This window comes from Echeneis naucrates, chromosome 18, assembly GCF_900963305.1.
Source record: "Echeneis naucrates chromosome 18, fEcheNa1.1, whole genome shotgun sequence".
Classification (NCBI taxonomy): domain Eukaryota; kingdom Metazoa; phylum Chordata; class Actinopteri; order Carangiformes; family Echeneidae; genus Echeneis; species Echeneis naucrates.
This window is the reverse complement of record NC_042528.1, coordinates 7,677,233-7,691,918: the sequence shown is the minus strand read 5'-3', so window position 1 is coordinate 7,691,918 and position 14,686 is coordinate 7,677,233. Positions and strand designations below refer to the sequence as shown.

Sequence of the window (14,686 nt, the reverse complement as noted above, 5' to 3'; positions counted from 1 at the left end):
CCATGCTGAACATTCACACAAAGATAATTATCTGTGGATTAGCCCCATTTTGCTTTTTGTCTTTGAGACTCCACTTGCCAGCTAACTCTTGGGAGAAATTGTTTTAATCATTAAGGCCCTTTGCTTTCTGGGAACTGCCAGCAGCACAGCCCAGATTCAGCTAAGTCCTACAGTCTTGCTTCTGCAAGTGGAACTGAGCATGTTCTTTGTGAAAAACTTGTCACATCCACTGCTTTTGAATTGTAGACCACTTAGCAATTAACCAGCAGTCACTTTTAATTATTTTGGCTTAACAGTTGCCTCTGAAGTATTTTAGTTTGCTGGGCTAAGCCCCGCAGTTTGCAACTTTCAAAGCCCTGCAGTGCTTTTGAGAGGTCAGGTCCATCAAATGACAGCAAGCAATGCATCAAATGGGTGTGAACATGTTTTCACACTCCATCCTATAGATTCAGACCCCTTCAGATGTGATATCTATAAGAGTGAGTAATGCAAGGGCAGTGTGAAACCCAGACCCAAGGCCACTCTTCATGCCGTGATGTTCACCTCCTAGCTGGCAGTGCTTTGGCCTTAATATCTCTACTTAATGTTATTAAACATTCAAATGTAATTTGAATTTCTCATTCCGCACCATTCTGTGACAATCTCCCCATACTTAGCTGTTTATCAGCTTTCCGCAACTGAAACAAAAGCTGCGGCATTTCAAAGATTACCTGTACTTCAGTACAGCTGCAGAAGCCCCTCTTTTGAAATGATTCCTATATCAACAAATCTCTGCCACTGCATACATACATATCCAGCCTCTAGCAAGAATGTATTTGCAGAAAAGAAGAATCAAAGGCCATTCAAGAAAGGAAATCATAACATTATATCTATATTTAGCTTCCGTTGTCTTAATTGGCATGAAGAGTACAATCAGATAAAGCTTTTGACTGTGACTCACTTGCCGCTTCAGGAGAGGGAGAAATATCATTTACCAGCATGTATCTCTGGCCAAGAGTTTTCTTTCTTCCTTTTTTCTTTTTTCTGTTTTCTTTCTCTTCTTTGCAAGTCTGTGTTCATTATGGTGCTATTACTCAAGTTGTGAGTGTGTTGTACCTACAATTACCTCCATCTGTTGAACGCGTAAACACCATGTAGAGACCGGTAGGTTATTTTAACCATAGTTTTTCATCACAGACAGATTTTAATCCATGTTGCCTGACTGTTTTATCTCTGCTGCAGTCACAAAGCCAGCTTCCAGTGAGTTCTATGTCACTCCCATGTTGCCCCTATATTATGGACTGTGTGGTACTGGTCCATCTGGGCTCTGTGAGGTCACTGCACACACCACCTGCTCTGATTGGGTTTCGCTGTGGCTTCTGGGTAGTATCTCTGGGCACGCGTGGAGAGGCAGATGTATAGATTTAGTGGTACAAATGGCCCCAGATACACAGAAGCATAAAACACTCACATATAATGTCTTCCTGCACACACAGAGCATGACAATAGCATGAATACACGCGCACTGTACAATTTACATTTCTAGGCCCAGAACCACTTTAACAGTTCCTGCGCAGTTTTGTGTTTAATGAGACTCACTGTTTGGTCTTCACTAATTTAGGCAGACAATTCCTCCTTGCATGCTCAGGTGGGCTTAATAGGCTTACAAGACCAAACATTAGACTGGGGTTAGCATATTCCGTGGAGTGAGTTTCCTAGCAAAGAAATGTATTGTTACAAGTTAACTGAAATTAGTGTCTAAACAGAGAGATCACCACAGAGATCCCTTTTATAAATACTCTTTATTTGTGGGAAAAAAAAAAACCTCCATCAGAGAATTAGCTTCAAATAATTTACTTCTACGCTAATGTTTCTGTTAAATGTGTGATCAGAGAAAGACAATTACATTTTGGATGGAGCTTTTTGCCTGTCAGGCTACACAACAGAAAACCACTTTGTTTGAAATGTCCACAAAGCTTTTGTTTTTATTTTACCCAGACAGTGTTGCCTATACACGTCCTGTTGACACTGTATACATGGTTGATACTACCACCTGTCCTTTTTATGGCCTCTGAATGAACAAAGAAATACTTTCCACAGGGCTGGATTACCTTCTTTGATATTCTACACGCAAAACACTGACATTTTGAAGTTACAGTCTTAGAGTTCATGCAGAAACAATGCAAACAATTAAAAGTAACTGTCTTGTAAATAAACTATAATTTAATTAAGAATAGGTTGATATATGCTCTGAGAAAAGCTTGTGGTTACACAACTGGAACCTTATTGTGATTGACAGCCACTGTTATCCCTCCCTTAGGGTAGAGCCTTCTGAAAGTCCAAAGCAGCAAAGGCATGGAGGGGGACAGATGTGTGAAAAGTCATTAAGAAGCTTGCATAAATAATTTAATAAATAATGCAGAAACATTGATCACGAAGAAGCCATAAATATTCTTGACATTTTCTTGTCGAATTAAGAAAATATTAGCAACTTTACATTAATTTAATAGAGATTTGCTCCCATGTGACTTTCACGCTGCAAGAAAAAAAATGGCCTGAATTAAATAAGAAATGAATCAAGAAAAAAAATCTGCCAAGTATTTGGAATTCATTTTAAGATAAGTGTAGTCGTTTTGTGAAAGTTTCTGGAAACCTGCCTTAACCTACGTGCAACAGACTTCCACCACAGATACATAGATGGATGTGGAGATGGATGGATGGATGGGTAGGATTTGAAGATGGACATTTTTTGCAGTGCGCAGAGGATTTTACTATGTGCGCAGCCAGACTCCGCCTGCTCTGTGCGCGTCACTGGTGAGTAGTGTGGACTCGGAGTCACTCCCCTGCCTACTTTTAATAGCTTTGTCATGTGATGGAAAGCAGTTGTAAGACAGGTGCCCTCGGTTCAATCTCGGCGAGGGGCAGCAGTTGCCTGTGTGAGAGCGAGTGGGAAGCGTGTGTGGATTTCTTTTTTACTTGATTTCTTTCTTTTTTCTTTTTTTTTTTTTTTCTTTTTTTTTTTTTTTTTTTCTCGGACCGTCATTCAGTGGCTGGATGGCGTGGGACAGGTGTAACCAGGACTCGGTGTGGAGAGAATTAGAGGTGAGCGCATGTAAAAATCCGACTTCTTCCATCTTTCTAGCACTCTGGACTTTCTTTTTTTTTCCTGGAACGATGGACAACACTGGCTATCCGAGACAGTGATTTCCACATAAGTCTGCGCTGTCTCCCCCTCTGCTGCTGCTGCTGCTGCTGCTGGCGCGGTGGCATGCCGGTGTAGTGCGCGTCTGGACACTGTTGAGGATGCGGGGGACATACAACACGGGGATATATGTGTCAAGTGGAGGGGAATGTGCGGGATCTTCCTTTTCACCACAGTTAAAGATGTAGTTGTTGTTACGTGTGCACAGGCTCGGGGACCAATGCTTCCTGTCATAGGATTTCTGCTCAGTCGGAACGAGTGTGCTTGCAAGCCGGCGGATCTCTCTCCAGCCGCGGACTGTACGCGCTCCCGGCGGCGAGAGGCTTTTTCACGATGAAATGACTGAAATGTCTCAAAGTCAGGTATTTCGCTGACGCATGAATCCCACAGTCCATTCGATGTGCTGTGTCGGTGGGGATAGCGCATGCTGTTCTCAAAAAGGCGAGAGCAAAGGTTGTCCACACTGGGGGACCGCTATCTGGCAATGCGCAGGAGCATCATAATACCATCCGTGCCGGCCGCGGCGGTGTGCCAACATCCCGGCCGGGTGGAGCGTTGCGCTGGGCTGGAGGGCAGCACCGCATCAAGCTACAATAAATGATTTGATGTTCGTGCGTATGCCATTTTTACCTTCTGCGCATTTCTCTCCAAACAATTAGCTCCCTTTCGCTCTCGTCGTCTATCTTCACCCATCTTTACCTTCTCCTCAGTGTTTTGGTCAGATTGCATGCAATTAAGAAGGCGCGTCAAAAAGAGACTGACTGTCCGCTTGGTTTAGATGTACCTGGCTGTACTTGGGTACTTGTCTGCATACAGGAGCTCAGTGATGCTTCAGAGAGGTTTTTTTCTCGCGAACTACATGATGTGACTGCAGTCTGCCAGCATATTTGTGCCTATTTGGGGTTGCGTGACGAGAATGTGAGAAAGAAAACAGCTGTTATTTCTGAACAAAAGTAAGAATCTGCTGTTCCTGACCCACTTCGGGGTTGGTTTTCATTGAGATTAGCTGCTTTTCACTTTAATCAACGAGTCAGACGCACTCCGTCACAGAAGTCAGTATGGAGAGTCTTCTGTACCGTTTAGTGCTGCGATAGCGTTGAGTTGTCTGCCCGTGTCAGTCCAACAAAGCGCGTCTCCCGAGCCTCCTCTCTCGACACACACTGTCAAAATGTTTGCATTCAGACCTACACACGACTAGTGCAGTCTTGCACTTCTCACAACACAACTGTCACACATGTCAACAGTGTTCAATCTGTTCCTATCTCGTGCCTTTGCGTTGCGTTGCGTGAGTGAATCAGTGGAGCGCTGTGGTGCGTCCTGACCGTCTCTCCGGCGGCGCTATTTCATTAAAAGTCCGTAAAATAATTCGGAATAGGACGTATAGTCTCTGAACATCCTCACAGCTTTGTTGCCGGGTTTTTTTTTGTTTTTTTTTTTTTTTTCATGCCGTGCCTTGTCAGACCGGATCATCTCAGGGGGAAGTCTAAGACGCAGTGAATCTGTCCCCTCCACTGTTGCGGCTGCAGCAGAACGGATTTGTCTCATCATAGTCTAAGTCATCGTGTATTCGTGTTGGTGCACTTCCGAGGACAGATGAACTGTGACACCGGTGTCTGCGCGGTTTTTCCTACTTGGCACAGGATCCGTCTCCCAGCTTTGCCCTGAGCCGAACCCGACTCTCATCTCTCCTGAGTCTGCGGGCCAAATACCTCCCGGCTTCGCCCGAGGATAGCTATCATATAATCTGCAACCCGGCCGTCCTGTCGCGTTCATGCATTGGATGAAGCACTGTCAACAAAATTAGGAGCGTGTATCATATTAGACACCAGTCATAAAGCTATTTTCAGAGACAGGGATTTGTATGTACACAGTCACAGAATGTAAACACGCTTTGGCGTAGCAGCGTTTTTCCTTTCAGTAAAAGTATCCCTGACTGTACAGAGCTCAAAGTTTGAAGAAAGGTCTGTCTGATTGTTTCATATTTCAGCTGCTGGTCTTTTGCTGTTGTATCCTGAAATGACCACTTTGCCCATATTGACAAGCTTAATTTTGCTGCATCAAGGCGCTGAAGAGCATCAAGACATGGGGATACTTCTGGGTGTCATGTAAAGCTGCAAACTCAGCTCAGCCACATTAACTTGTTGCCCCTTCCACCTTTTCCACTAAAACATCTTTTTTACTTCTCCAGACTCCCTGCCTGGCTCCCAGTCCTGAGGGCCACTTGCAGCCAGAGCAGGGCCAGCCATATGCGTGTGGAGGAAGTGGGAGCAGCTGTAACATACAGTACACATTGGCTAGATTACATAAAAGTGGCTGGTGAATAACAGAATGTCAACAGGCAGCATTTAGCAGCACAGAGGCCAGCGCTGGTTACAGTGCTTGGGGGAGCGATGGTGGGAGGACAAAGTGTACTGCGGGTTGAACAGAAGCAGCGTCCAAAAATGTTGCTGATTTGCACACTGTGACCTGCAGCTATGAAAACTGTTTTGTTAATAATCAATAGAGTAATAGAAAGAGGTAATAAAGGCTGCATTAATTATTACAGTGAGTGAGTGTATCTCATGATATGTGCCACACAATATTCAAAATGGTGAAGTGAGAAAATGTAGACGTATAATTATTGAGAAGCTCAGACATAAATGAGCTTGCGGTTTATATACCACGCAAATGTATGGATTCCTTTTGTTTAGGACTTAACAGCAGGTCTTAAAAAGACTTTTGACTCTCATCCAGATTCTTCCATTGTTTTCCATCTTGGCACAACACAGTCAGTGTCTGATTTGCATATGAAGGAGATGTTATTTCTGTCTGACCCTCCTTGTGGTCATTTTCTCCCTTCCCCAGTGTGCTGCCTTGGTTGGTGAAGACCAGCCCCTCTGCCCAGACCTCCCTGAACTTGACCTTTCAGAGCTGGATGTCAGTGACTTAGACGCAGATAGCTTCCTGGGTGGCCTCAAATGGTACAGTGACCAATCAGAGATCATTTCCGCTCAATATGGCAACGAGGCATCCAATCTTTTTGAGGTAAGTCAAGTTTTGTTTTTGTTTTTTTTTTTACATTTTACATAGTTGATGTTTTTTTTATGTCTGCTTGATCATTTGCAACTTGGTATGTTGCTGTTTCTAAGCATTATGCTGCTATGGAACATCTTTGCATCTACAGTGATTTCATTAAATGCCCTCCCTTCGGGTCAGGAGAGAGCTGATAGGATAGCATGCCTGAGCAAACACAACACACTATCACATTCCTGAATGTGAGCCAAAGAAAATTTACAACTGTTGCCAGTTTACAAACTCGCGTTTGCATTTGCAAAGAGGTGATAACATGAACAACGATAAGCCTAGGAGAACCTTGGTCCCTTTTTTAGATCCTGGCTGCAGCACTGGGTCCCTTATCAAAACTTTGAGCGTTTATTTCAGTACAGCGTCAGTAACGCGGCACAGATCAGAAAGAACACACCGGTAGTAAACTGTGGATATGCCAGCTGGATTGCAAAACGCTTCTCAAAGGTTGAAGTGTAAAACTTTAATCTTTACGTCTTCCCTCTCCCCCACCTCTCTGTTTCCTCCTATCCCTTGCTTTCTGACTCTTTCTCTTTCTCTGTTCTCACCCAGTGACAAACGAAGTCCACAGAGGGTGATGATCTGGCCAAGGCCATAAAGCCATCAGTCTTGGGACTAAGTTCTCATCCCCAGTTCATTATAATCCTTTATCAGTACCAGATTTAGACAAGAAAGACTGAGATTGGATGCTTTAGCATATCCTCAGGAGGAAAAACCCAGGCAGCGCATGTTTGTGCACCAATGGCCCTGCCATGTAGTCACATTTCTGGGGTCTTTGCTGTGTTTGTGTGTATCAGTGTGTACCTCCTCAGTAGTCTTGCAGGCAGCAGTTGATAACAGACTAAATTCTTTCCATGTTTAACCTTCCCACCACTGCCACCACTTATTTCAGTCTCTTTATATCAGCACACATTCTACCTCTGTGGACCCCCCCCCCCCCACCACCACCACCACCACACACACACACACACAAAAGAAAGTACTAGCTGGTGTGACCGTGGCTCCTCTGTCGTCTGAGAGTGATATGGCTTGCAGCCACAGAGTGGCTCTGGGATGGATAAAAATATCAATGAGAGTGAACGCACGTGCTTGTGTGTGTGTGTGTGTGTGTGTGTGTGTGTGTGTGTGTGTGTGTGTGTGTGTGTGTGTGTGAGAGAGAGAATGTAAAACACTGTAGAATTTAGCACCCACTGAGGACTGAGAAGAGGGAGGTAGCCTCGGAGCAAAAGGCTGCGTGTGACTTCCAATGAGTGATGCCGCTTGCAATTTTGTGCCTCCGTGCGCACATGTTCCTGCACACCAGCGCACATTTGCGTTCACACAAAAACTGTACAATGTCATGAGCGGATGATGTTTTCACAAATTCAACAAGCTAGCAGCTATTGTATTATGCTCAGGATATGGAAAGGCTTCAGTTCATCATACAGCAGGACCCAGCTAATCCTACTTAATCTGACAGGGGAAAGTTTGCTGCTCGGCAAGGATCAGAGAGCGAGGGCTGTAGCTGTACTTCCTGTGCCCCCCTGATTGGCCTATACACATGACAGAGAAGCGCTGGCCAGCTTTAAAGCCCCAGAGTCCATTATTTGCATTTGTTTTAAGGAAAAGCAGGTAGCAGATAATGAAGGCTGCCCCGAGTAACGTGTAGCAGCTGGGTGCAGCTGTCATATCGAGGCCCCTCTTTTAAATGCTCCCATTGAACAACATACCCTCTAGAAGTATGAACTGACTTTCAGTAGTTCAAGTAAGCCAGCTGTTGAAATGATTTGCAGCTAAGATGGAAAGGCAAACACATACTGTTTTTTTTTTTTTGTTTTTTTTTTTTTTGTGCTGGAGCTTTGATCCAGGCTAAAGTTTCATGTGACAGACAGTAACAAATAAGTAAATAGACTCTAACTTGGTTATACAGCACAGCTGGGACCAGAAATATTGCTATCACATTAGGGAAAATGTTATTTGCTCATTAGAGACACAATGGAAATTGTTTAGCCTCGTTATAAGCAGTGGCAGTGTGTGTATGAACATGGATGAGTCTGTGTTTCTATCAGTGTCTTTTCTGTTCTCTTAGCAGCAGACAGACTTAGATCACAAGCTGTCCCCTGGCTGGCCTTTGTTCCACTCCCTGCCACTGTCCCAACTGTCCCTGACACGAAATGTGGAGAATGACACACCACACTCTCTCCTCCCTCCTCTTGAAACACACACGCACCCACATATACACATAATAGCCATTGCCCCCGGCAGAGTGTGTTTGACACCTCTTCAAAACGGGCCGACCGTGAAAGTCCACGGCCTATTTTGGGCTGCAGTTGTTAAGGGGTGGTTACTCCAATAAGTTCCCAATGTACTGCCAAAGATAACAGCATAGAAGCGTGAACCAATGTCTTTCTGACCGCAGGTCCCCACTCAGATATCATATCAAACTTCAACCATTTGATTGATGGACATGCATCTCGCTGGTTTTAGCTTATTCAAGTTTCTGTGTGGACATCCTGGTGATGGTCTCGCTTGGATGTGGCACGGCACATCACACCAATACAGATCAAGGCATTTACAATTTTTGGAGGTAGCAAGTCTGTTGACGTGATTATGCAAGAATATTGGCACAGGGAAGATCCTCTGACATGCTGTCGCTGCTGCACCTGTCTCTGTGAGACCCACTGATGATAGATGGATAGGTGTGAAAAAGGGACAAGGGCAGATAGAGAAAAGCGGAACAAAGGGAGGTGCAGAGAAAGACAGGCAAGGCCAACAGATGACAAGACAGACAGACATGAGGACAGATGGGCAGTGGAAGAGACAAACATACAGACAGGGTGGACTCGTGCCAGCTAAATCAAAGTCCGTGGATTGAAATAAAAGGTTGTGGGATTTTCACATAGTAAAATAAGATGTCATGGCTTAAAGCATTACTGTGACATTATATAGGGACGTGCTGTAAGTGTATGCAGGCACGCACACATGCTGCATTTCGGCTGTGCTAGTAATGCAAACACTTTATTTTACCCCGACAGGATGTGGTTTTTGATGGCATCAGACTTCGAAAAGCATTATGGGATTTTGTCTCGCTTGTTTGTGCCTTTTTTGACAGATGCTCAGGCGCTTATTCTTAAGTAAAGGCAGATTAGATTGATTGGGTCATCTTGAGCAGGCTTTGATGAAACATGCTGTGATTAAAACAAAAATGTTTTCCTCAGGCAGCTCCTTCTTCCACTGCAAACATGTGTAAGCATAGATTAGCTCACACACTTGTTGGCTCCTGTGAGCTGAGACAGGAGTGCATACAAAGTCATAGACCCTCTGAGAGGAATTGTCACGCCCACACACACAAACACACAAACACACAGACAGCACAGGCAGAGACCCTTATTGTCCCTGTTCCTACTCCCTACTGAATGCCGGTTGCATTTATTTTGCAAATTTATGCTGACATTTGAGAGTACACCACCCGCACCAGTTCACCGCTCCAGCAAAGGGTGTATGAATTATCATATTCCACTGTATAATATGATTTTCTCAAGTGAGTCTTATTAGAATACACCATACTTTCCTCATCTCCAGTTCCCTCCAGTTTTTACAGTGCTGATACATTGTTTGCACTGTCTGATGGAAGAAATCCTCCATCACTGTCGAACTGAAGGCAAACAGCATTTTCAGACCTGCAGCAATGCCGTTTCAAGATACACAAATGAGAGGGGGTGCAGACAAGTAGGCTCAGACATATAGCAGAGAGATGCAGACTTAGGCTGTCCAAGCCCGTGTCATCTTGGAGCGTCTGTCAGATCCACTCAACAACAAGAGCTCTCAAACCACCGCCCTACAACACTGTGGGTCTGCCATCCCTTCTTTTACGCTTTTCCTCCCTCTGTCTTTTTTGCTCCCAAGGCAAAGCATTTGTTCCCGGCTGATGGGAAGTTGAAGCCGCAGTGGCTAAACAAATATATTCTGGCCTCCAATGGTCGCCCCTGGAAAGAAAAGCTGGCGCGAGAGAGGGAGCAAGGGGTAAAAAATAAAAGAATAGGGACCAATGGGGGTTGGATATGGCTAAAAGAAAAAAAAAAAGCACATTGCACATGCACAGCCACAGACACACACACTCAACCTGCATTCCCAGTGGAGCCACTGTTACTGATTGAGGCGTAGTTTGGTGCTCCTGGCCCAGCTGATCCCCTTGCCCCAGTGGATAGCTCTCTCTCATCACACTGGAGCCACCAATGTGCATGTGTACATGTATGTGTGTTGTTCTTTGTGTAATTGAGACACCATATACAAAGATCAGATAGTGGTCTTCTCCAGCTAGACACAACACTTTTCAGCTCTTTCTGTGTTGTGTTTATTGGGTGGAAATGACTATTTTTAGTACCTGGGGTAATCTCCACTAAGAGCCTTTCAGGGCTGTTTCACTTTAACCTTGCCAAAACACTAAGCCAATAATCCACCGCCCCTCTCTCTCTCTCTCTCTCTCTCACACACACACACACACACACACACACACACACACACACACAGAGCAACATGTTGCAACGATGCTATGCGATTAGACAAACCTTGATATTATTTTATAGTGTACGCGTCGTAGTGGCAGGAAGGTGCTAACGGTGATGGTTTTATACTTTTCCTTTCAGGCAACCAAAAGAGAGGAATTTCAAGGGTCTGTTTGCATGCAGATGAAATGAATTGATCAGACAGTGTCAGGGAAAGGAAGTACAAAGGAAAGAGTGAGAGCAATAGCCAGTAGTGAGAAAACAGAATAAATAACAGACAAAGAGGGGAAACCTCAACAAAGACATAAAGAGGAAAGAGGATGGATTTAGGCCCTCAATCAGTGATTGCCGTAATTCATGGTGAAGCGCTTTCACTCTCGGGCGATATGCTGCTTCCCCTCTCCAGAAAAGGCCAATCGATCCCAGGTGTGTGTTTGTGTGTGTTGGCAGTGGGGGGGTGAGGGAAAGACGCTCTGTGCCAGCATACCCAGCAGTGGCAGTAGCCTTGGCCAGCCCTTCTGTTCTAGTAGTTCGCCACTTTCTGTCAGTCTCTTTGAGTTTTTAACAGAGCTTCCAGAAAACTTTCTTGATGCAGAACAATAATGAATAATTCAGCAGATAAGTTATTCCTTTTTGCAAAAAATTAAAAAGCAAGTGAGATATGTTGTTGAAAAGTAGAATGATAGAAGACTGAATAGATCTTTTTCTGCCATTTTTGCCCAAAATATTTAAGGGAGACGCCCTTGACCACAACCAACATCACTGACCAAGTATTTAGGTGAGAATGCGCTCTTTTGCACTTCACCTGAGATATTGCCTAGACCTGTGAACTTGTATATCACAGCAGCAGGGTGAGAAGGTAACCACCGCAGATCAATGAAAACTAAATCTCTAGCCGGCTCTTTGTATCATCCAATTAAATCATGGTTATTTTTTTCTATTCAACTAAGAAATTTGATTATTTTATTTTCAATATAAGAATTTTAATTTATAATATTTTATGAATATTTTATTAATGTTTATTTTAACACATACGATGCTCTGCAGTCTTGTTACTGAACATGTGAAGGACTAGTTTTCCCTGGTTGAGAGTCTATTTTTAAGAGCTTTGTCATCCATGCAGAAAAACCCCCATTCTAACTAAGCTTTATGATGTGCACTGCATGCTTATACCTCCAGCTTATGTCCCCCCTGAAGCATTTAAGTCTGCACAGACCTCAAATAGTTCAAGAGGCTCTCCAAGGCTCTGCTGATGCATGAGTGACTGGATGCTTGGATGACTCACTTGCTGCCCAATCAGTAGTTCCAGAGCCTCAACTGAAAGCAGAAGCTTTTACAGACGTTTGAACGCTGCAGATAGAGAACGTTCCTGTCTGGAAAACAAAAACTTTTTTATGTAGATATATTACTTTGTATAGAATAATACCAAGAGAAAAATCTGTGTCAAGGAATTTGAGATGCTGTCGATAAATATGGACAGAAGCCAGAGCCCCAAAAAGACAGGAATTTATTTGACATAACAGCAACTAAAGAAAGAGTGTTTCTTATCAGGTAAATTGTAAGGTATGCGCACTGGGAAATATCAAAGTGGAAGAAATCTGCTGCAAGTATCTGCCCTGATAGTGCTGTTGACCTCAGGAAGTCGACAGCTCTAAAATTGTCTGCTTGTTAAGCTCTTTCCATGAGACCATTTTCATGCTATAATGTGGTCAGCCAAACCTCTTTTCATATGGCTGTGGGCTGCGTTACATAATAACTTGATGGGCAGATTGGGAAGGGATTTCAAGTGTTGGACGCTTGTCGTCAAGTGGTCAGTGGCCATTGATCATTCTGCATTTGGCAGACATTGCGCAGTCTACTAGTGTCTGCAGGTGTGGTGGGTCGGCTCAGCTCAATATAAACTGTGAAAAGCGAGCCCATCCAAACTAGAAGCAACATGATCAGCATTCCATGGAGAATAGATCCTAGATTAAGATGAAATACAGCTGAACATTCAATGTTGATGCTACAAAGAAAGGCTGAGGGCTCTCATGCCCCCTTCATCCTTCCTCATAGTATCCCTGCTTCACGTCAATACACATGCAATTCTTTTGACGCGTTTTCATTTCTTTTCTTGAAAAGATAGGCACATCCCCACATCATTACCACGCACACAAAATGCAAAGGCTTCTGAAGTCCACTGTGTTTGACCGCCGCGACCACACGTGCAGCACATACACACATGGCACTTGAAAGTATGGAAAGCGAAAAAAAAAGCTCTGCTCAGATAACATGTTCACAAAGTCATGGCATGGATAAGAGGCATACACACTGCAGAGGCAGCCTCCTACCTGGATCCAGGAGAGATGAGGCACTCATTCGCGTGCACACAAAAGTCAAGGTAAAAGATAATGCGTTTATTTAGTAATCAGCAAATAGCTTTTCTGCAGTAGGTAAGTGGCGAGCCTGTAAGGCCTTGATAAGATCGTTTGCTTTCAGGTGTTTCCCTGTGGCACAGTGTATGGCACTGAGTGCAAATTGAATAGGGTGACCTTCTTAGCTGCAGAATTACATTGACTGCATTTCCCTCAAAAGATTCTGCCATTTCAATCACCATAAATTTATGACACTGCGTTCTCTGCCATATGCAGAAACACGAGCACACTGTAGAATGAGACACACACCTTGTGTTTGAGGCTTCCTAAACCGCTATGTCTTGTCCACTGTACCCTGGCTCTCCACGCATTGGCACCTTTCCGAGGAAGACATTACTGTGACAAATGAAACTTCACAAACCCTCAACGGGCTTGGCAGGCCCTGAAAGGTCAGGAGCTGTATTTGTGTTCGGTTGTTTGTGTGTGTGTCTGTGTGTGATAGTGATTGTATATAGGTGGTGTCAATAAAGGATAATATCATTGAGTCCTCTGTACAGCTTCTGGTCCATTCTGCTTCCTATGAAATCTATGTAAATGTCAAAGACAAAGTGAAGGCCTGCTTTTTGGGTGTAATTGTTATACAGACAGCTTCTCTTGAATGCTGATTTCAGATCTACATTTCAGGCAGGAAATGTGGCAGTTTCCCTTTAGCACGACAAACACTGGAAACAGTCCCTCTGCTCCTTTTTTCTGTCTCTCTGCACTCGGTCTGTCGCCCTCCCCGTACTCCTCCAACACATTATCAACAGCGTAACAGCATGTTCAAAGGCCCCTTGCTTAGTGGTGCACATTCAGAGCTGCCGACTTAAGCAAATAGCTTTTTGCATGCCATTAGGCGAAAAAAGCAAAGGGAAGCACCATTTCTCATCCCATCTCTGCATCTAGCTGAATATTCCTTCTTCAAGGCTCCGAATCTCTGCTTTTCTCCCCCTCCTGCTGTGACCGCCGGAGCAAGTCTGATGCAGAGCAATCACAGCAATCAGTGTTTTCTCGTGCCAGGCCAATTGGGAAGTAGCTGCCAAAACAAAAGAGTGACTGTCCAGTCATATGATGGTGTGTGATTCTGTGGTGTTAGCAAATGGGTGCTTGGACGACTGGAATAGGAAAGCAACAGCCGTTTGAGACTTGAAGATGGAGAAGATGGTGGTCCCAGTTGTTAGGGTAACTTTTTGAAAATGTATGTGAGGCCATATTAATGCAAGCTGGCATGCATTGTGTACCATGTTTAGATTCTTGTTTATAGAGCTGTCAAAAATTCCTTGGCAAATCAAAATTCTTCACCAGCTGCTTTTTTGATTTCTGGTTTTGTGTATTTTTTTGCACAAAGTGCACAACTCAGCTGCTTTATTTTGGACCCAAAGTTAGACAGAAGGCCTGTTTGGTCTGAACACATGTGACACCCTCAGCTGATCTCAGCAGATGTGTGACAGAGTTCAGGTGGTGCAGCGTAACCGGTTTAAGGATTTTTCCACAGCGAACTAGAAAGAACAGCACTGTTAACATCCCTTGGGTAGGTGTCTCAATTGGATCTGGTCTCTGTCAGG

At 44.1% G+C, this 14,686-nt stretch overlaps 1 protein-coding gene across 2 annotated transcripts in view; it reads left to right on the top strand.

Annotated features, from left to right (window-relative positions):
- The first annotated feature begins 3,021 nt into the window (after nt 1-3,021).
- The window catches only part of ppargc1a (peroxisome proliferator-activated receptor gamma, coactivator 1 alpha), a 37,023-nt gene continuing 25,358 nt past the window's right edge, over nt 3,022-14,686 (top strand). For both annotated transcript variants that reach the window (XM_029526341.1, XM_029526340.1), the window contains exons 1-2: nt 3,022-3,081; nt 6,026-6,205. In XM_029526341.1, coding sequence (XP_029382201.1) covers nt 3,034-3,081; nt 6,026-6,205 — 228 coding nt within the window. In that variant the 5' untranslated portion in view covers nt 3,022-3,033. The remainder of the gene's footprint in view (nt 3,082-6,025; nt 6,206-14,686) is intronic.